We start from the raw sequence: 23,288 nt of genomic DNA, 5'->3' as shown, positions 1-23,288 counted from the left end.
AATATTAAATTTTTTAGGATTCCTAAATATCTTAATTTCTTTTTACAAATAACTTTACTGAGTGTGTATAATGCAGTGTTTGTCAAAATAAGGTCACATGTCATTGCTCTTCCACAGTGACGTGAGCATTGAACCATTCAGATTGGATCATAGATTTAACAATAAATTAGATTTATTATAGTGATTTTCTAGATACTCAAAGCGCTTCACAGTGAGAACTGAAAGTCATCATTCATTCACTCTATTAGGAAGAAACAATTAAATAACTGTGGACCACATGGTTAACCAGTCCTGGAAACACACCAAAAATGTGTAAGAAAAAAAAAATCACAGCTGTGGTTGGCCCAGCAAAATGTCATTATCCCACATTTTGTGATCCACATCCTTGTAAATTCAGTATAGTAAAAAAACAGAGCTACAAATCAATCGGGTGGCCTACCGTCTGTCTGTGTAGGCATGTGACGAGCCATCACATTTCAACGAAGGAGAGAGACCGCGCCCTCAAGGATCGTCCCCTGTTGAAGAACATCCAGAAAATGAGAAATACAGCGACAGTGACAAAGAGGTAAAGACCATTACAGCATGCAGCTGTAAAGTGGCCAGAAGCTCACAGAAGTGATGATAATTGGCAATTTTCCAAGGGAACTCAACCTCAACAAGTAATTTAAGTAAACTTTATGCAGCCCATGTGGTTTAGCATAGATTGTAGCATAATGTGTGTGTGCTGATGATTACTGTTTTTGTTGTAGTGTGAGCATGAGCCACACCAGAAGGGAGGGAGAGGAAAGAAGACTAAAAAGTCTGGCTTTGGGTGCGGATTTGACCGGCGCTCAACACCAAAGATGAGCAAACTGAAGGTGAGACCATTCTTCTTTTTTTTTCTTCCTGATTGCTAGAGCAAATCCGTTAAACAGCTAATGTTTAATGCCTGCATCTTGGCTTTTGGACAGGAAGCGTACAGCCCAGAGTCAGGAGTGATAGTGAAAACAGCTAATGATGGTTGTGCAGAAGGTCTTGTCTATGGCGGGGGAGGAAAAGAAGGAATCTTCATTAAGGAAGTAGTACCAGAGTCACCTGCCTATAAAAATCTACAATTGAAAGAAGGTATGCCACCAGTTTCCTACCTACCGTTCATCATTATAATATATATATATATATATATATATATATATATATATATATATATATATATATACACGTGTGTATTAAGGTTGTCTGGTATATCGGTACTAATAAAGTACCGCAATTCTGATTAATTGAAATCGGTACTATACTACCTTTGAAAAGTACCGGTACCGATCTTTCATCCGAATGCCGCTGCGCGGCGGTGACTACAGAGCAGAGGTGCATGACGTTGACTGTGTCAAAACGCACACACAAAGTGCATACAAGCAATAAAATCTTGGAGAGGAAGAATGGCAAAAAACATAATTTCTACTGGTTAATAAAGAGGGTGCGTGAAGCGCAATACGGAGGTATTTGGGCTTCAAAACTAACAATAAAGGTGACGCTTTAAACAGGAAGGCGCCGCGCTGCAATTTCTGCTTTAAAACACGCCCCGCCTGGTATTACCACCATTGCTTCAAAATTAGGTAAACATATAATTAATAAACATTCACATCTGCACAAGGAGGTATAAAGAGTGACAGGTAATAATGTAGTTGTTACACCTTTCCTGCTGTTCGGCTCCGGTGCAGACCGTAGTCGAGGAGCACAGGGCAGGTGTTCCTTCCAGGGCGGATGTTTCCGTCGGGGTAACACCCTTAACTTTACCCAGAAAAGGGTCTGCTAAGCTCTGCTTTCCAGTCAGAATGACGAGGCTGACGATTCGTGACAATCTGGTTGCTTTACTATTAGTTTTGCAAGACACAACCGGACCTGTTCATCACTCTACTGCGCAGTTCACACTATAACGCTCTCTGTCGTTACTCGCCCACTCACTCAATGACGTCACTCAGACAACACAATGACATTCTCGCAAACACAAATACGTTGCTCTTATAAGTTAACTAGCTCCCATGTTGTGCACATGTAGATATGTAGACGCAAACACAGCTGTTTGGCTTGATGCCAATCTAGCATCAACTAATGCAAGTGAAATGACTGAATTTTGTAAAAAAAAATTGCTACAATTTGTGTTTTATCTTTAACAAACGTGTGTTTTACCTGCTACATGGCTTATCTGTGTACATTTATCCATAGTTTATTTTTTACTTACTTACTTGCTCTTACTAATAAATGTATTTTTCTTAAAGCACAGACCAGGAGTGGCAACCTTAAACCATGAAGCACTTAATATAATGTCAATAAATCTTTTGTTTTATTCTAATCTTATCCTTGATTATGGCAGACCATATGTAATATGGAAAATTGTAAATTGTTCTTTGAGTGCAACAAGAAAAGCCCAATGTGTTTAATGCCCTTTAATTTATATTTTAACCTTGTAAAATGTTTATTTGAGTGCAATAGGAAACATATGTTTATTGTATTGTAAGATTTTCTGTTAAAATACAGCTAATATAAAAAAATTTGTGGTTCCCTTTATTTGGAAAAGTATCGATATACATTTGGGTACCATTTACCATATACATTTTGCTTTATATATTTTCAGAGTTTAACCCACATTTCAAACATAAAACACCAATGTTTGCAATAATACTCATGTGCTTGTCGAATAATTAAAATTGTTATCCTTTCCAAATGACCACATCATTCTTAAGTGTTTTCCTTGTACTCTTTCTTTTTATGTAGGTGATCAGATTCTGAGCGCCACCGTTTATTTTGACAATGTGTCATATCAGGACGCCATTCAGATAATGGAGCATGCTCAAGGTTACAAAATGAAGCTCTGCTTAAAGAGGAAACCAGACATCACAGACACTGAACCCACGGCTGAATGTGACATCATCCCTGTAACTATTTTTTATTTATCTTCAGACTTTTAGGTGTCTTGTCTTAAACAAACTAATAGTTCACATTTATGTTACCAACCAGGAGGATGAAACCTTTACTCCAGAGATGAGAGAGCATGGGAAAACCAAAAGGCGAGGTGATGCGCGCATTTCTTGGCCCAAATTTCCTTCTTTAAGGAGAGGACGAAAATCCCGCTTTGCAAGATCTCACAGTTCGTCAGAGGCTGACGAGCAGAGAAAGTTGGAGTTGAGTCCCACAACAAGCGACACAGAGTCCCCAATAAAATCTCAGGAGGCCCTTAAAGGCAAAAAACGGCATAAGATGAAGCTTCCAACTCTAACAAAGAGAGGTCGCATTAGTTCATCAGAAGAGCAGGACACGGACGCACCAACAGTAACTGAAAGTCACCAAACACAAGATGCTGTGAAACTGGTTTCACCGGAAAGCCTTCAAAGCCCTTTGGGAGGAAGACCTGAAGTCCATGGGACAGAAGATTTGACTCTGATAGAAGACTGCGAAAAACGAAAATTGTCTAAACCACAATCTGTTCAACACAAGGTGGAGCTCTTTGCTATAGACAGCACTTTGAAAACAACAGATATAACGATGGCTCTGGCAGGCCAAGAGAGCCCTTCTGGACCCCTGTCTCCGGACGGTAAGAAGAAAAAGAAAGAAAGGTCAGAATTTAAAACAAAAATCTTAGGGAAGGATAAATCACAAAAGAAGGAGACAAAAGCAAAATCACCCAAAAGGCTAAAAACACTTGGTGCAAGTTTAGAAAGACCAGATCAAGCCATTGTTAAGGGGGAATTGCCAGATGAAGTGGCCAATATTCAAATAATTACCAGTGAGAGGATTGAAGAAACATCACCTCTCAAAATCAAAGGAAAAACTAAAAAAAGAACAGTCCTTCCGAAGCGTGAAGACATTGAGATTCCCGGTATGGAGGCTGTGTTGATAAGGACCAAAGCCAAAGGACCTCATGAAGAGACACCAGAAATTGTCCAACTGTCAATTGATGTGGACAGAGTAAAAGAGGCAGTTTCAAAGTTACCTGGATATAAACTGCCAAAGGTTGATATGTGTGGAGTACCTATCCCTGAAGAAATTACTGTCATTGATGCAAACGCACAAAGAATATCAGTAAAAACCCCCACAAAAGTTGCTGACAGCAAAACAAAACAGGACGCACCCATCAGTAAGTTGGAGGTCACTGCTTCTCAAGAATTATCCACAGATTCATACAGACTACCAAAGACCAAACTGGGTGATTTAACATCAGAAGAAGTCCTAAGTGTGACAACGGTGGACCAAAGCAACACACGAAGCTCAAAAGATTCTGAGAAGAAATCAAAGACAGCAAAGATAGTATTGCCAAGCATTGGGTTTTCAAAGTCAGACTTTAGAATTCCTGAAATTGGAATGTATTTGCCAAAACCAAATATTTCTGGCCAAAATGGTGACGAGGTTAAAGAAGAAAAAACTGTATTCCTACAAGAAAAGTTGTTCAAAACTGCGGTACGTGAAGACAGCATACTGAGTTGGGAGACCAAAGCAGATGTCAAAAAGCAAGAAGCTGAAACCACTGCTGCAGAACTTTCAAGTGAACTTGGAGACACTGGTGAGGGTTTTGCATACATTGATTCAGTTGATTCACCAGTCGAGAAAGATCTTGAAGAAAAAGGAAGCCCGTTTACAATGCTAAAATTTGAAGTATCCCTGCCCAAATTAAGAAGCCCTGAAATTGAATTAGGCTTGTCAAAGAAAGAAGTCAAATCACCTGATGCTAAATCAGCATACACAAATATTCCAGAAGAGAAGTCGGTAGTTGGCATTGCAAGGTCGCCCTTAGAAACTGAAGAGGAATTAAAAGGAAGGAAGTTTAAAATGCCTAATCTTGATTTCACAATGCCTGAAATCGCTGGGCCACAAATCAATGTTGACTTTTTCAAGAAAAATGTGTATGTAAAAGCGCCAGAACCTGAATCTCAGGATGCAAGTCTTGGAAAAGCACATGCATCACCACTGCAAGATAAAAAACCTGAACAAGAAATGTTACACCCTTATTCCTGTGTTGAACAAGAAAGCAAAGTTGAGCTTTCAACATTGAATGTAAAAGGCCCTGCTATTAATTTATGCTTTTCTAAAGAAGGTGAATATGCCACTATTGCAGAGCCCAAGCTCCAAGTTAAGCTCCCTGATGTGAATCTTGGAAAAGCATCCATTTTAGTTCAGAAGGAAAATCCTGACAACAGTGAGGCCAAAGCCGACGCTCAAGTGAAACTTCGAGCAGCGCCATCGACTCCGATGAGAATTAAACCACCTGAATATGAAGCAGAATATGACGAACAAGGAATGAAGTTCAAAATGCCGAAGTTAGGAATAAAAATGCCTAAAATAAAACATCCAGAAATTGAAACTGTACCCAAGAAAAAACTAAATGATTTAAGCCTTAAATCAAGTGTTAAGCTCAAGCACCCAGATGTACCTGCAGCTGAACTTGGAAAAGTGAATATCCGCATTTCAGAGGCAAAAGTAAAAGTTCAAGAACCCGAACTAGAGCTTAAACCTTTGTATAATGAAGGTGGACTTGAAGGAAAAGGAAGCAAATTCAAAATGCCAAAATTTGAAGTCTCAATGCCAAAAGTAAAGGCACCGGAAATTGATCTAAATATCACAAACAAAGATATCACTGCCCCAGGTAAAACAGCTGAAATAAAACTTCCTGATGCGGAACTAAAAGAGACTATTAAAGATAATGTTCACCTTCATCAAGTTGGATTAAAACAATCCTCAGGCACAATGGAAATAAAAGATTACGAAACTAATATTGAACCAAGTAATGTTGAGGGTTCACCGTCAAAATTTAAACTGCCAACATTTAAGATACCCAAACTCGGTGTGGCCTTACCAGACGTCAGCGTTGGAGTACTTGATACGAACAAAGATGAAGAGGATGTAAAATCAAAAGAATTAAATATTGAAGCCACACTACCTGAGGCTGCTATTGACTTTGATGTCAAAATGAAAAGGTCAAAATTTTCATTCCCCAAATTCTCATTTGCAAAGCAAAGTAACAAAGAATCTGAAATTGATATTGATCTCCCAGACGTTGATATTTCTATTCCAGCAGAAAGGTTGGGGATTACACACCCACAACTGGAGATTCACCCACCAAAAGTTGATGTCAAAATAAGTGGCCAAGAGAGCACGTTTAAAATGCCAAAGTTTGGAATTTCAATGCCAAAAATAAAAAGTCCTGACATTGATATAAGTTTATCAAAGAAAGATGTAGACATTACACTCCCAGAAGCTGAAGTTGAACTCACAGATATTGAAATGAAACTACCATCAGCTAAAGTGGATATTGAAGCGCCTGAGATTGACGTTCCTGAAGTGGAAATCAAAGCTCCTAAAATTGAAGTTCAACCAGGGGGTGTTGAAGTATCTCCATCAAAATTTAAACGGCCAACAATGAAATTACCAAAATTCTCATTTAGAAAGCAAAGTAGCCAAGAGTCAGACGATGATGTTGGTGCCCCAGATGTGGATATTCCTATTCTAGAAGGAAGTTTGGAGATCACCCAACCACAAATGGAGTTTCACCCGTCAGAAGTTGATGTCAACATAAGAAGCCAGGAGAGCAAGTTTAAAATGCCAAAGTTCGGTATCTCTCTGCCAAAAATAAAAAATCCTGACATTGATATAAGTTTGTCAAAGAAAGATAGAGATATTACATTCCCAGAAGCTGAAGTCGCCGATATTGACATTAAACTACCATCAGCCAAAGTTGATATTGAAGCAACTAATATTGAAGTTCAACAAGGAGATGTTGAAGGATCTCCATCAAAATTCAAACTGCCAACGGTGAAAATACCTAAATTGTCATTTGGAAAGCAAAGTAGCAAAGAATCTGACATTGACGTTGGTCTCCCAGATGTTGATGTTTCTAATCCAGAAGGAAATTTGGAGATCACGAAACCACAAGTGGAGTTTCACCCACCAGAAGTTGATGTCAAAATAAGTGGCCAGGAGAGCAAGTTTAAAATGCCAAAGTTTGGCATTTCCATTCCAAAAATAAAAAGTCCTGACATTGATATAAGTTTATCAAAGAAAGATGGTGAAATCACATTCCCAGAAGGTAAAGTTGACCTAAGAGACACGGAAATTGAATTACCATCAGCTAAAGTGGATATTGAAGCGCCTGAGATTGAAGTTCCTGAAGTGGAAATTGAAGCTCCTAAGATTGAAGTTCAAACAGGTGGTGTTGAAGGATCTCCATCAAAATTCAAACTGCCAACAATGAAATTACCCAAATTCTCATTTAGAAAGCAAAGTAGCCAAGAGACAGATGTTGAGGTTGGTCTCCCAGATATTGATGTTTCTATTCCAGAAGGAAGTTTGGAGATCACGAAACCACAAGTGGAGTTTCACCCACCAGAAGTTGATGTCAAAATAAGTGGCCAGGAGAGCAAGTTTAAAATGCCAAAGTTCGGCATCTCAATGCCAAAAATAAAAAGTCCTGACATTGATATAAGTTTGTCAAAGAAAGACAGAGATATTACATTCCCAGAAGCTGAAGTCGCCGATATTGACATTAAACTACCATCAGCTAAAGTTGATATTGAAGCGACTAATGTTGAAGTTCAACCAGGTGATGTTGAAGGGTCTCCATCAAAATTCAAACTGCCAATGATAAAATTACCCAAATTGTCATTTAGAAAGCAAAGTAGCAAAGAGTTTGACGTTGACGTTGGTCTCCCAGATGTTGATGTTTCTATTCCAGAAGGAAGTTTGGAGATCACGCAACCACAAGTGGAGTTTCACCCACCAGAAGTTGATGTCAAAATAAGTGGCCAGGAGAGCAAGTTTAAAATGCCAAAGTTTGGCATTTCCATGCCAAAAATAAAAAGTCCTGATATTGATATAAGCTTATCAACGAAAGATGGAGACATTACACTACCAGACGCTGAAGTTGAGCTCAGAGATATTAAAATTAAACTACCATCAGCTAAAGTGGATATTGAAGCGCCTGAGATTGATGTTCCTGAAGTGGAAATTGAAACTCCTAAGATTGAAGTTAAACCAGGTGATGTCGAAGTATCTCCATCAAAATTCAAACTGCCAACAATGAAGTTACCCAAATTGTCATTTGGAAAGCAAAGTAGCAAAGAGTTTGACGTTGACGTTGGTCTCCCAGATAATGATGTTTCTATTCCGGAAAGAAGTTTGGAGATCACGCAACCACAAGTGGAGTTTCACCCACCAGAAGTTGATGTCAAAATAAGTGGCCAGGAGAGCAAGTTTAAAATGCCAAAGTTTGGCATTTCCATGCCAAAAATAAAAAGTCCTGATATTGATATAAGTTCATCAAACAAATATGGCGATATCACACTACCAAAAGCTAAACTTGACCTAAGAGATACAGAGATTAAACTACCATCAGCTAAAGTGGAAATTGAAGCGCCTGAGATTGACGTTCCTGAAGTGGAAATTGAAGCTCCTAAGATTGAAGTTCAACCAGGGGCTGTTGAAGTATCTCCATCAAAATTCAAACTGCCAACAATGAAATTACCCAAATTTTCATTTAGAAAGCAAAGTAGCCAAGAGGCAGACGTTGAGGTTGGTCTCCCAGATGTTGATATTTCTATTCCAGAACAAAGTTTGGAGATCACTCAACCACAAGTGGAGTTTCACCCACCAGAAGTTGATGTCAAAATAAGTGACCAGGAGAGCAAGTTTAAAATGCCAAACTTTGGCATTTCCATGCCAAAAATAAAAAGTCCTGACATTGATATAAGTTTGTCAAAGAAGGATAGCGATATTACATTCCCAGAAGCTGAAGTCGCCGATATTGACATTAAACTACCATCAGTCAAAGTTGATATTGAAGCGACTAATATTGAAGTTAAACCAGGTGATGTTGAAGGACCTCCATCAAAATTCAAACTGCCAACGATGAAATTACCCAAATTGTCAATTGGAAAGCAAAGTAGCAAAGAATTTGAGTTTGACATTGATCTCCCAGATGTTGATGTTTCTATTCCAGAAGGAAGTTTGGAGATCACGCAACCACAAGTGGAGTTTCAGCCACCAGAAGTTGATGTCAAAATAAGTGGCCAGGAGAGCAAATTTAAAATGCCAAAGTTTGGCATTTCCATTCCAAAGATAAAAAGTCCTGACATTGATATAAGTTTATCAAAGAAAGATGGCCATATCACATTCCCAGAAGCTAAAGTTGACCTAAGAGATACGGAAATTGAATTACCATCAGCTAAAATGGATATTGAAGCGCCTGAGATTGACGTTCCTAAAGTGGAAATTGAAGCTCCTAAGATTGAAGTTCAACCAGGAGGTGTTGAAGTATCTCCATCAAAATTCAAACTGCCAACAATGAAATTACCCAAATTCTCATTTAGAAAGCAAAGTAGCCAAGAGACAGACGTTGAGGTTGGTCTCCCAGATGTTGATGTTTCTATTCCAGAAGGAAGTTTGGAGATCACGCAACCAAATGTGGAGTTTCACCCACCAGAAGTTGATGTCAAAATAGGTGACAAGGAGAGCAAGTTTAAAATGCCAAAATTTGGCATTTCCATTCCAAAAATAAAAAGTCCTGACATTGATATAAATTTATCAAAGAAATATGGCGATATCACACTCCCAGAAGCTAAAGTTGACCTAAGAGATACAGAAATTAAACTACCATCAGCTAAAGTGGAAATTGAAGCGCCTGAGATTGACGTTCCTGAAGTGGAAATTGAAGCTCCTAAGATTGAAGTTCAACCAGGGGGTGTTGAAGTATCTCCATCAAAATTAAAACTGCCAACAATGAAATTACCCAAATTCTCATTTAGAAAGCAAAGTAGCCAAGAGACAGACGTTGAGGTTGGTCTCCCAGATGTTGATGTTTCTATTCCAGAAGGAAGTTTGGAGATCACTCAACCACAAGTGGAGTTTCACCCACCAGAGGTTGATGTCAAAATAAGTGGCCAGGAGAGCAAGTTTAAAATGCCAAAGTTTGGCATTTCCATGCCAAAAATAAAAAGTCCTGACATTGATATAAGTTTGTCAAAGAAGGATAGAGATATTACATTCCCAGAAGCTGAAGTCGCTGATATTGACATTAAACTACCATCAGCAAAAGTTGATATTGAAGCGACTAATATTGAAGTTAAACCAGGTGATGTTGAAGGATCTCCATCAAAATTCAAACTGCCAACGATGAAATTACCCAAATTGTCATTTGGAAAGCAAAGTAGCAAAGAATTTGGCGTTGACATTGGTCTCCCAGATGTTGATGTTTCTATTCCAGAGGGAAGTTTGGAGATCACACAACCACAAGTGGAGTTTCAGCCACCAGAAGTTGATGTCAAAATAAGTGGCCAGGAGAGCAAATTTAAAATGCCAAAGTTTGGCATTTCCATTCCAAAGATAAAAAGTCCTGATATTGATATAAGTTTATCAAAGAAAGATGGCCATATCACATTCCCAGAAGCTAAAGTTGACCTAAGAGATACAGAAATTGAATTACCATCAGCTAAAGTGGAAATTGAAGCGCCTGAGATTGACATTCCTGAAGTGGAAATTGAAGCTCCTAAGATTGAAGTTCAAGCAGGGGGTGTTGAAGTATCTCCATCAAAATTCAAACTGCCAACAATGAAATTCCCCAAATTCTCATTTAGAAAGCAAAGTAGCCAGGAGACTGACGTTGAGGTTGGTCTCCCAGATGTTGATGTTTCTATTCCAGAAGGAAGTTTGGAGATCACGCAACCACAAGTGGAGTTTCACCCACCAGAAGTTGATGTCAAAATAGGTGACCAGGAGAGCAAGTTTAAAATGCCAAAGTTTGGCATTTCCATTCCAAAAATAAAAAGTCCTGACATTGATATAAGTTTATCAAAGAAATATGGCGATATCACATTGCCAGAAGCTAAAGTTGACCTAAAAGATACAGAAATGAAACTACCATCAGCTAAAGTGGAAATTGAAGCGCCTGAGATTGACATTCCTGAAGTGGAAATTGAAGCTCCTAAGATTGAAGTTCAAACAGGTGGTGTTGAAGTATCTCCATCAAAATTCAAACTGCCAACAATGAAATTCCCCAAATTCTCATTTAGAAAGCAAAGTAGCCAGGAGACTGACGTTGAGGTTGGTCTCCCAGATGTTGATGTTTCTATTCCAGAAGGAAGTTTGGAGATCACTCAACCACAAGTGGAGTTTCACCCACCAGAAGTTGATGTCAAAATAAGTGGCCAGGAGAGCAAATTTAAAATGCCAAAGTTTGGCATTTCCATGCCAAAAATAAAAAGTCCTGACATTGATATAAGTTTGTCAAATAAGGATAGAGATATTACATTCCCAGAAGCTGAAGTCGCCGATATTGACATTAAACTACCATCAGCCAAAGTTGATATTGAAGCGACTAATATTGAAGTTAAACCAGGTGATGTTGAAGGATCTCCATCAAAATTCAAACTACCAACAATGAAATTACCCAAATTGTCATTTGGAAAGCAAAGTAGCAAAGAGTTTGACGTTGAGGTTGGTCTCCCAGATGTTGATGTTTCTATTCCAGAAGGAAGTTTGGAGATCACACAACCACAAGTGGAGTTTCAGCCACCAGAAGTTGATGTCAAAATAGGTGGCCAGGAGAGCAAATTTAAAATGCCAAAGTTTGGCATTTCCATTCCAAAGATAAAAAGTCCCGATATTGATATAAATATATCAAAGAAAGATGGCCATATCACATTCCCAGAAGCTAAAATTGACCTAAGAGATACAGAAATTGAATTACCATCAGCTAAAGTGGGTATTGAAGCGCCTGAGATTGAGGTTCCTGAAGTGGAAATTGAAGTTCCTAAGATTGAAGTTCAAGCAGGGGGTGTTGAAGTATCTCCATCAAAATTCAAACTGCCAACAATGAAATTACCCAAATTCTCATTTAGAAAGCAAAGTAGCCAAGATACAGACGTTGAGGTTGGTCTCCCAGAAGTTGATGTTTCTATTCCAGAAGGAAGTTTGGGGATCACACAACCACAAGTGGAGTTTCAGCCACCAGAAGTTGATGTCAAAATAAGTGGCCAGGAGAGCAAATTTAAAATGCCAAAGTTTGGCATTTCCATTCCAAAGATAAAAAGTCCCGATATTGATATAAATATATCAAAGAAAGATGGCCATATCACATTCCCAGAAGCTAAAATTGACCTAAGAGATACAGAAATTGAATTACCATCAGCTAAAGTGGATATTGAAGCGCCTGAGATTGAGGTTCCTGAAGTGGAAATTGAAGTTCCTAAGATTGAAGTTCAACCAGGGGGTGTTGAAGTATCTCCATCAAAATTCAAATTGCCAACAATGAAATTACCCAAATTCTCATTTAGAAAGCAAAGTAGCCAAGAGACAGACGTTGAGGTTGGTCTCCCAGATGTTGATGTTTCTATTCCAGAAGGAAGTTTGGAGATCACGCAACCACAAGTGGAGTTTCACCCACCAGAAGTTGATGTCAAAATAGGTGACCAGGAGAGCAAGTTTAAAATGCCCAAGTTTGGCATTTCCATTCCAAAAATAAAAAGTCCTGACATTGATATAAGTTTATCAAAGAAATATGGTGATATCACATTGCCAGAAGCTAAAGTTGACCTAAAAGATACAGAAATGAAACTACCATCAGCTAAAGTGGAAATTGAAGCGCCTGAGATTGACGTTCCTGAAGTGGAAATTGAAGCTCCTAAGATTGAAGTTCAAACAGGTGGTGTTGAAGTATCTCCATCAAAATTCAAACTGCCAACAATGAAATTCCCCAAATTCTCATTTAGAAAGCAAAGTAGCCAGGAGACTGACATTGAGGTTGGTCTCCCAGATGTTGATGTTTCTATTCCAGAAGGAAGTTTGGAGATCACTCAACCACAAGTGGAGTTTCACCCACCAGAAGTTGATGTCAAAATAAGTGGCCAGGAGAGCAAATTTAAAATGCCAAAGTTTGGTATTTCCATTCCAAAGATAAAAAGTCCCGATATTGATATAAATATATCAAAGAAAGATGGCCATATCACATTCCCAGAAGCTAAAATTGACCTAAGAGATACAGAAATTGAATTACCATCAGCTAAAGTGGATATTGAAGCGCCTGAGATTGAGGTTCCTGAAGTGGAAATTGAAGTTCCTAATATTGAAGTTCAACCAGGGGGTGTTGAAGTATCTCCATCAAAATTCAAACTGCCAACAATGAAATTACCCAAATTCTCATTTAGAAAGCAAAGTAGCCAAGAGACAGACGTTGAGGTTGGTCTCCCAGATGTTGATGTTTCTATTCCAGAAGGAAGTTTGGAGATCACGCAACCACAAGTGGAGTTTCACCCACCAGAAGTTGATGTCAAAATAGGTGACCAGGAGAGCAAGTTTAAAATGCCAAAGTTTGGCATTTCCATTCCAAAAATAAAAAGTCCTGATATTGATATAAGTTTATCAAAGAAATATGGCGATATCACATTCCCAGAAGCTAAAGTTGACCTAAAAGATACAGAAATGAAACTACCATCAGCTAAAGTGCAGATTGAAGCGCCTGAGATTGACGTTCCTGAAGTGGAAATTGAAGCTCCTAAGATTGAAGTTCAAACAGGTGGTGTTGAGGTATCTCCATCAAAATTCAAACTGCCAACAATGAAATTACCCAAATTCACATTTAGAAAGCAAAGTAGCCAGGAGACTGACGTTGAGGTTGGTCTCCCAGATGTTGATGTTTCTATTCCAGAAGGAAGTTTGGAGATCACTCAACCACAAGTGGAGTTTCACCCACCAGAAGTTGATGTCAAAATAAGTGGCCAGGAGAGCAAATTTAAAATGCCAAAGTTTGGCATTTCCATTCCAAAAATAAAAAGTCCTGATATTGATATAAGTTTATCAAAGAAATATGGCGATATCAAATTCCCAGAAGCTAAAGTTGACCTAAAAGATACAGAAATGAAACTACCATCAGCTAAAGTGGAGATTGAAGCGCCTGAGATTGACGTTCCTGAAGTGGAAATTGAAGCTCCTAAGATTGAAGTTCAAACAGGTGGTGTTGAGGTATCTCCATCAAAATTCAAACTGCCAACAATGAAATTACCCAAATTCACATTTAGAAAGCAAAGTAGCCAGGAGACTGACGTTGAGGTTGGTCTCCCAGATGTTGATGTTTCTATTCCAGAAGGAAGTTTGGAGATCACTCAACCACAAGTGGAGTTTCACCCACCAGAAGTTGATGTCAAAATAAGTGGCCAGGAGAGCAAATTTAAAATGCCAAAGTTTGGCATTTCCATGCCAAAAATAAAAAGTCCTGACATTGATATAAGTTTGTCAAAGAAGGATAGAGATATTACATTCCCAGAAGCTGAAGTCGCCGATATTGACATTAAACTACCATCAGCCAAAGTTGATATTGAAGCGACTAATATTGAAGTTAAACCAGGTGATGTTGAAGGATCTCCATCAAAATTCAAACTACCAACGATGAAATTACCCAAATTGTCATTTGGAAAGCAAAGTAGTAAAGAATTTGACGTTGACATTGGTCTCCCAGATGTTGATGTTTCTATTCCAGAAGGAAGTTTGGAGATCACACAACCACAAGTGGAGTTTCAGCCACCAGAAGTTGATGTCAAAATAAGTGGCCAGGAGAGCAAATTTAAAATGCCAAAGTTTGGCATTTCCATTCCAAAGATAAAAAGTCCTGATATTGATATAAGTTTATCAAAGAAAGATGGCCATATCACATTCCCAGAAGCTAAAGTTGACCTAAGACATACAGAAATTGAATTACCATCAGCTAAAGTGGATATTGAAACGCCTGAGATTGACGTTCCTGAAGTGGAAATTGAAGCTCCTAAGATTGAAGTTCAACCAGGGGGTGTTGAAGTATCTCCATCAAAATTCAAACTGCCAACAATGAAATTACCCAAATTTTCATTTAGGAAGCAAAGTAGCCAAGAGACAGACATTGAGGTTGGTCTCCCAGATGTTGATGTTTCTATTCCAGAGGGAAGTTTGGAGATCACACAACCACAAGTGGAGTTTCAGCCACCAGAAGTTGATGTCAAAATAAGTGGCCAGGAGAGCAAGTTTAAAATGCCAAAGTTTGGCATTTCCATGCCAAAAATAAAAAGTCCTGATATTGATATAAGTTTGTCAAAGAAGGATAGAGATATTACATTACCAGAAGCTGAAGTCACCGATACTGACATTAAACTACCATCAGCCAAAGTTGATATTGAAGCGACTAATATTGAAGTCAAACCAGGTGATGTTGAAGGATCCCCATCAAAATTCAAACTGCCAACGATGAAATTACCAAAATTGTCATTTGGAAAGCAAAGTAGCAAAGAATTTGACGTTGACATTGATCTCCCAGATGTTGATGTTTCTATTCCAGAAGGAAGTTTGGAGATCACGCAACCACAAGTGGAGTTTCAACCACCAGAAGTTGATGTCAAAATAAGTGGCCAGGAGAGCAAGTTTAAAATGCCAAAGTTTGGCATTTCCATGCCAAAAATAAAAAGTCCTGACATTGATATAAGTTTGTCAAAGAAGGATAGAGATATTACATTCCCAGAAGCTGAAGTCGCCGATATTGACATTAAACTACCATCAGCCAAAGTTGATATTGAAGCGACTAATATTGAAGTTAAACCAGGTGATGTTGAAGGATCTCCATCAAAATTCAAACTACCAACGATGAAATTACCCAAATTGTCATTTGGAAAGCAAAGTAGTAAAGAATTTGACGTTGACATTGGTCTCCCAGATGTTGATGTTTCTATTCCAGAAGGAAGTTTGGAGATCACACAACCACAAGTGGAGTTTCAGCCACCAGAAGTTGATGTCAAAATAAGTGGCCAGGAGAGCAAATTTAAAATGCCAAAGTTTGGCATTTCCATTCCAAAGATAAAAAGTCCTGATATTGATATAAGTTTATCAAAGAAAGATGGCCATATCACATTCCCAGAAGCTAAAGTTGACCTAAGACATACAGAAATTGAATTACCATCAGCTAAAGTGGATATTGAAACGCCTGAGATTGACGTTCCTGAAGTGGAAATTGAAGCTCCTAAGATTGAAGTTCAACCAGGGGGTGTTGAAGTATCTCCATCAAAATTCAAACTGCCAACAATGAAATTACCCAAATTTTCATTTAGAAAGCAAAGTAGCCAAGAGACAGACATTGACGTTGGTCTCCCAGATGTTGATGTTTCTATTCCAGAGGGAAGTTTGGAGATCACTCAACCACAAGTGGAGTTTCACCCACCAGAAGTTGATGTCAAAATAAGTGGCCAGGAGAGCAAGTTTAAAATGCCAAAGTTTGGCATTTCCATTCCAAAGATAAAAAGTCCTGATATTGATATAAGTTTATCAAAGAAAGATGGCCATATCACATTCCCAGAAGCTAAAGTTGACCTAAGACATACAGAAATTGAATTACCATCAGCTAAAGTGGATATTGAAACGCCTGAGATTGACGTTCCTGAAGTGGAAATTGAAGCTCCTAAGATTGAAGTTCAACCAGGGGGTGTTGAAGTATCTCCATCAAAATTCAAACTGCCAACAATGAAATTACCCAAATTTTCATTTAGAAAGCAAAGTAGCCAAGAGACAGACATTGACGTTGGTCTCCCAGATGTTGATGTTTCTATTCCAGAGGGAAGTTTGGAGATCACTCAACCACAAGTGGAGTTTCACCCACCAGAAGTTGATGTCAAAATAAGTGGCCAGGAGAGCAAGTTTAAAATGCCAAAGTTTGGCATTTCCATGCCAAAAATAAAAAGTCCTGACATTGATATAAGTTTGTCAAAGAAGGATGGAGATATTACATTCCCAGAAGCTGAAGTCGCCGATATTGACATTAAACTACCATCAGCCAAAGTTGATATTGAAGCGACTAATATTGAAGTTAAACCAGGTGATGTTGAAGGATCTCCATCAAAATTCAAACTACCAACGATGAAATTACCCAAATTGTCATTTGGAAAGCAAAGTAGTAAAGAATTTGACGTTGACATTGGTCTCCCAGATGTTGATGTTTCTATTCCAGAAGGAAGTTTGGAGATCACACAACCACAAGTGGAGTTTCAGCCACCAGAAGTTGATGTCAAAATAAGTGGCCAGGAGAGCAAATTTAAAATGCCAAAGTTTGGCATTTCCATTCCAAAGATAAAAAGTCCTGATATTGATGTAAGTTTATCAAAGAAAGATGGCCATATCACATTCCCAGAAGCTAAAATTGACCTAAGACATACAGAAATTGAATTACCATCAGCTAAAGTGGATATTGAAACGCCTGAGATTGACGTTCCTGAAGTGGAAATTGAAGCTCCTAAGATTGAAGTTCAACCAGGGGGTGTTGAAGTATCTCCATCAAAATTCAAACTGCCAACAATGAAATTACCCAAATTTTCATTTAGAAAGCAAAGTAGCCAAGAGACAGACATTGAGGTTGGTCTCCCAGATGTTGATGTTTCTATTCCAGAGGGAAGTTTGGAGATCACTCAACCACAAGTGGAGTTTCACCCACCAGAAGTTGATGTCAAAATAAGTGGCCAGGAGAGCAAGTTTAAAATGCCAAAGTTTGGCATTTCCATGCCAAAAATAAAAAGTCCTGATATTGATATAAGTTTGTCAAAGAAGGATAGAGATATTACATTACCAGAAGCTGAAGTCACCGATATTGACATTAAACTACCATCAGCCAAAGTTGATATTGAAGCGACTAATATTGAAGTCAAACCAGGTGATGTTGAAGGATCCCCATCAAAATTCAAACTGCCAACGATGAAATTACCAAAATTGTCATTTGGAAAGCAAAGTAGCAAAGAATTTGACGTTGACATTGATCTCCCAGATGTTGATGTTTCTATTCCAGAAGGAAGTTTGGAGATCACGCAACCACAAGTGGAGTTTCAACCACCAGAAGTTGATGTTAAAATAAGTGGCCAGGAGAGCAAATTTAAAATGCCAAAGTTTGGCATTTCCATTCCAAAGATAAAAAGTCCTGATATTGATATAAGTTTATCAAAGAAAGATGGCCATATCACATTCCCAGAAGCTAAAGTTGACCTAAGAGATACGGAAATTGAATTACCATCAGCTAAAGTGGAAATTGAAGCGCCTGAGATTGACGTTCCTGAAGTGGAAATTGAAGCTCCTAAGATTGAAGTTAAACCAGGGGGTGTTAAAGTATCTCCATCAAAATTTAAACTGCCAACAATGAAATTACCCAAATTGTCATTTGGAAAGCAAAGTAGCAAAGAGTTTGACGTTGACGTTGGTCTCCCAGATGTTGATGTTTGTATTCCAGAAGGAAGTTTGGAGATCACGCAACCAAATGTGGAATTTCACACACCAGAAGTTGATGTCAAAATAGGTGACCAGGAGAGCAAGTTTAAAATGCCAAAGTTTGGCATTTCCATTCCAAAAATAAAAAGTCCTGACGTTGATATAAGTTTATCAAAGAAATATGGCGATATCACACTCCCAGAAGCTAAAGTTGACCTAAGAGATACAGAAATTAAACTACCATCAGCTAAAGTGGAAATTGAAGCGCCTGAGATTGACGTTCCTGAAGTGGAAATTGAAGCTCCTAAGATTGAAGTTCAACCAGGGGGTGTTAAAGTATCTCCATCAAAATTTAAACTTCCAACAATGAAACTACCCAAATTGTCATTTGGAAAGCAAAGTAACAAAGAGTTTGATGTTGACGTTGGTGTCCCAGATGTTGATGTTTGTATTCCAGAAGGAAGTTTGGAGATCACGCAACCAAATGTGGAATTTCACACACCAGAAGTTGATGTCAAAATAGGTGACCAGGAGAGCAAGTTTAAAATGCCAAAGTTTGGCATTTCCATTCCAAAAATAAAAAGTCCTGACGTTGATATAAGTTTATCAAAGAAATATGGCGATATCACACTCCCAGAAGCTAAAGTTGACCTAAGAGATACAGAAATTAAACTACCATCAGCTAAAGTGGAAATTGAAGCGCCTGAGATTGACGTTCCTGAAGTGGAAATTGAAGCTCCTAAGATTGAAGTTCAACCAGGGGGTGTTAAAGTATCTCCATCAAAATTTAAACTTCCAACAATGAAACTACCCAAATTGTCATTTGGAAAGCAAAGTAACAAAGAGTTTGATGTTGACGTTGGTCTCCCAGATGTTGATGTTTGTATTCCAGAAGGAAGTTTGGAGATCACGCAACCAAATGTGGAATTTCACACACCAGAAGTTGATGTCAAAATAGGTGACCAGGAGAGCAAGTTTAAAATGCCACAGTTTGGCATTTCCATTCCAAAAATAAAAAGTCCTGACATTGATATAAGTTTATCAAAGAAATATGGCGATATCACACTCCCAGAAGGTAAAGTTGACCTAAGAGATACGGAAATTGAATTACCATCAGCTAAAGTGGAAATTGAAGCGCCTGAGATTGACGTTCCCGAAGTGGAAATTGAAGCTCCTAAGATTGAAGTTCAACCAGGTGATGTTAAAGTATCTCCATCAAAATTTAAACTTCCAACAATGAAATTACCCAAATTGTCATTTGGAAAGCAAAGTAGCAAAGACTTTGACGTTGACGTTGGTCTCCCAGATGTTGATGTTTCTATTCCAGAAGGAAGTTTGGAGATCACGCAACCACAAGTAGAGTTTCACCCACCAGAAGTTGATGTCAAAGTAGGTGGCCAGGAGAGCAAGTTTAAAATGCCAAAGTTTGGCATTTCCATGCCAAAAATAAAAAGTCCTGACATTGATATAAGCTTATCAACGAAAGATGGAGATATCACACTCCCAGGAGCTAAAGTTGACCTTAGAGATACGGAAATTAAATTACCATCAGCTAAAGTGGATATTGAAGCGCCTGAGATTGACGTTCCTGAAGTGGAAATTGAAGCGCCTAAGATTGAAGTTCAGCCAGGTGATGTTAAAGTATCTCCATCAAAATTTAAACTTCCAACAATGAAATTACCCAAATTGTCGTTTGGAAAGCAAAGTAGCAAAGAGTTTGACGTTGACGTTGGTCTCCCAGATGTTGATGTTTCTATTCCAGAAGGAAGTTTGGAGATCACGCAACCACAAGTAGAGTTTCACACACCAGAAGTTGATGTCAAAGTAGGTGGCCAGGAGAGCAAGTTTAAAATGCCAAAGTTTGGCATTTCCATTCCAAAAATAAAAAGTCCTGACGTTGATATAAGTTTATCAAAGAAATATGGCGATATCACACTCCCAGAAGCTAAAGTTGACCTAAGAGATACAGAAATTAAACTACCATCAGCTAAAGTGGAAATTGAAGCGCCTGAGATTGACGTTCCTGAAGTGGAAATTGAAGCTCCTAAGATTGAAGTTCAACCAGGGGGTGTTAAAGTATCTCCATCAAAATTTAAACTTCCAACAATGAAACTACCCAAATTGTCATTTGGAAAGCAAAGTAACAAAGAGTTTGATGTTGACGTTGGTGTCCCAGATGTTGATGTTTGTATTCCAGAAGGAAGTTTGGAGATCACGCAACCAAATGTGGAATTTCTCACACCAGAAGTTGATGTCAAAATAGATGGACAAGATAGCAAGTTTAAAATGCCAACGTTTGGCGTTTCCATTACAAAAATAAAAGGTCCTGACATTGATATAAGCTTATCAAAGAAAGATGGAGATATCACACTCCCAGAAGCTGAATTTGACCTCAGTGATATTGAAATTAAACAACCATCACCTACAGTGGAAATTGCATCTCCTAAAGTTGACGTTCAAATAAGTAATGTTGAAGGCTCGTCATCAAAATTTAAATTCCCATCTTTTACATTACCTAAATTCGGAGTCTCGCCATCAAAGATTAGCGTTGAAGCACCTGGTGTGAGCAAAAACCTTGAAATTGATGTCAAACATGTAGAAATATCTGAAGACGATGCTACAGTCGTTGTTATAGCACCCAGCACTGATATTGAAGGCCTGTCTGCACGAGGGGAACCAGAAGGATCCAGACACAAGTCGGATGTTGATGCTGTAATCAAATTAGAGGTCAAATTAGACGCATCTAAAGCCAGAGTAACGGATACTGAAAGTGTCAAAACTGAGATTGATGATGTTAGCCCCACCTCTCCCAGTAAATTCAAACTTCCAACATTTAAAATGCCAAAGATGGCTTTTTCAAGACAAAAACCAGAAGGAGAATGTGTTTCCAAAGACACAGATGATAAAGACAATCAACTGGAGATGAAAGCTGAACTGAATGGGCACAGTAAATCCCCACAAGCCACTCCAACACTACTTGGTGATATACAAAAGAATTTTGAAGTTCAATTTGATGTTGCAAAAATAGAAAAAAAGTATGAACATCAAGTCGCATCAAAGAAGGTTCAAGAAGAAGAAAAACTGCAAGGAAAGGAGGTCAATATCAGCAAGCAACAAACTACAACAAGTCCTGAAAGGACAGGATGGTTTAGATTTCCAACATTTGGGCTCTCCTCACCTGTGGAACCTGCCAAAACTCCTCAAAAAGAAGACCAGAAGGATCAGAAGAGCCCAACAGGAGAACATGAAGAAATTAGCCTCACCTCTTCTGTCCTATCGTCCGACGTCTTTGCTGATTTCAGCTCAACAATGACTAGTGAGCATGTTGTCATGTCCTCATCATCTCCAGCCAAGGTCACAGTCAAATATTCTGATCCCAACTTCTCTCCTGATTTCGAAGAGATGCACGATAACATCCTTACTTCCACCACAAGGTCAGAGCTGATAAGGATTGAGCCAAATTTACCAGAGAAAATCACCATCTCGTCATCTGAGTTCTCGTCTTCATCTGAAGAAACAGTGAGACTGCCATCGGGAAAAATACACGTCTTTACCTCAAATATACATGCACCCCCAGAAGCACAGCGGACCAAGCTTCTTTCCACTGTCCAAACAGCCGGGGAGACCAGCCAGGCTTCTTCGTGGACTGTTGAGAGTTCTCAGAGTAGCACGAGAACTGTATCACAGAAAAGAATAATTCGTGAAACGTCGCATGAAAGCAAAGAGACAGTCGTTATTACTAAACAAATCTCAAAAACATTTGACCCTACAGAGCTCTTCACTGACGAAACTGCTTCATCCGTCCAGAGACTCAGAGACTCTGTTCACTCTGAGAAAATTAGATTTTTTGACGGTGTTGAGAAGTGAAATATTTTCATGAAAAGTGCAAGTGTGGAGCTGCCTATATAAAATGTCCTGGGCCCAGTTACAAATAATAACAGAGAGAACAATTGTGGAGAGAATGTTTAATTGAGGGCAGGTATTAACTTTCACTGTAGCTGCATGTTTTTTTTGTCTAGAAAAAGACAAGAGTAATGTTGTCCACAAAGAAAATGTGACACAACTGTTAATAAGCTATGTATCTAAGTGTCTTATGACAGTGCCTCCCCAAATATGCTTAAACGTGGTACAGAAAATGTGTAAACGTTTAAGTATCGCAGTTGTGTTCGAACATTACGGGGTGTTAACCAATGGTGCATCATTTTGGGAAGTTAAACAATGGCAAAAAGTAATGTTTATGATGATTTCTAAAAGAAGATCATCGAGACTAGAACAGTGCAGTGTATGGCATCAAAAATGTGTGTATGTTTGTGTGTCTGCTGAGGTGTTCTTGTGGCTCCCGTTCAATTGTAAAGGAAACAATATCAGAAAAAAGTTATGATGACAAAAAGTGTACCACTGTAACTATATTTTTTATTAATAGATTTGCTTAAAGCCTAATTTGCTACAGTAAACATCTATCAGCAGTACATTCTCATTCAGTGTAAATGATGACTAAGATAGTGCCTGTGTAAATAGCTTTTAATGACCTCTGGAGCATCGCCGCATCATTTGTATCCAGACGATTTCATGTGCTTTAACGCCAAATGTTTGCAAGACATGCACAATAAAGACACAATGTAACAAGCCAATCAATGTCTGTAATTGATGACTTACCAGAGATTTTTGAATATCTGATAGGCATTAGGGCAGCACGGTGGAAGAGGGGTTAGTGCATCTGTCTCACAATACGAAGGTCCTGAGTAGTCTTGGGTTCAATCCCGGGCTCGGGATCTTTCTGTGTGGAGTTTGCATGTTCTCCCCGTGACTGCGTGGGTTCCCTCCGGGTCCTCCGGCTTCCTCCCACCTCCAAAGACATGCACCTGGGGATAAGTTGATTGGCAACACTAAATTGGCCCTAGTGTGTGAATGTGAGTGTGAATGTTGTCTGTCTATCTGTGTTGGCCCTGCGATGAGGGGGCGACTTGTCCAGGGTGTACCCCGCCTTCCGCCCGATTGTAGCTGAGATAGGCTCCAGCGCCCCCCGCGACCCCAAAGGGAATAAGCGGTAGAAAATGGATGGATGGATGGAT

The 23,288-nt window shown here is 38.8% G+C and overlaps 1 protein-coding gene across 1 annotated transcript in view; it reads left to right on the top strand.

The window, feature by feature from the left end:
* Positions 1-23,048, top strand: part of LOC133623492 (uncharacterized) — a 46,885-nt gene extending 23,837 nt beyond the window's left edge. The window contains exons 3-7 of the mRNA XM_061986699.2: positions 455-565; positions 750-857; positions 951-1,104; positions 2,752-2,912; positions 2,995-23,048. Of these exons, the coding sequence (XP_061842683.2) occupies positions 455-565; positions 750-857; positions 951-1,104; positions 2,752-2,912; positions 2,995-22,083 (19,623 nt within the window). The 3' untranslated portion in view covers positions 22,084-23,048. The remainder of the gene's footprint in view (positions 1-454; positions 566-749; positions 858-950; positions 1,105-2,751; positions 2,913-2,994) is intronic.
* Positions 23,049-23,288: the final 240 nt, after the last annotated feature.

Source organism: Nerophis lumbriciformis, linkage group LG26, assembly GCF_033978685.3.
Source record: "Nerophis lumbriciformis linkage group LG26, RoL_Nlum_v2.1, whole genome shotgun sequence".
Lineage (NCBI taxonomy): Eukaryota > Metazoa > Chordata > Actinopteri > Syngnathiformes > Syngnathidae > Nerophis > Nerophis lumbriciformis.
This window is presented reverse-complemented; position numbering and strand designations above follow the sequence as displayed.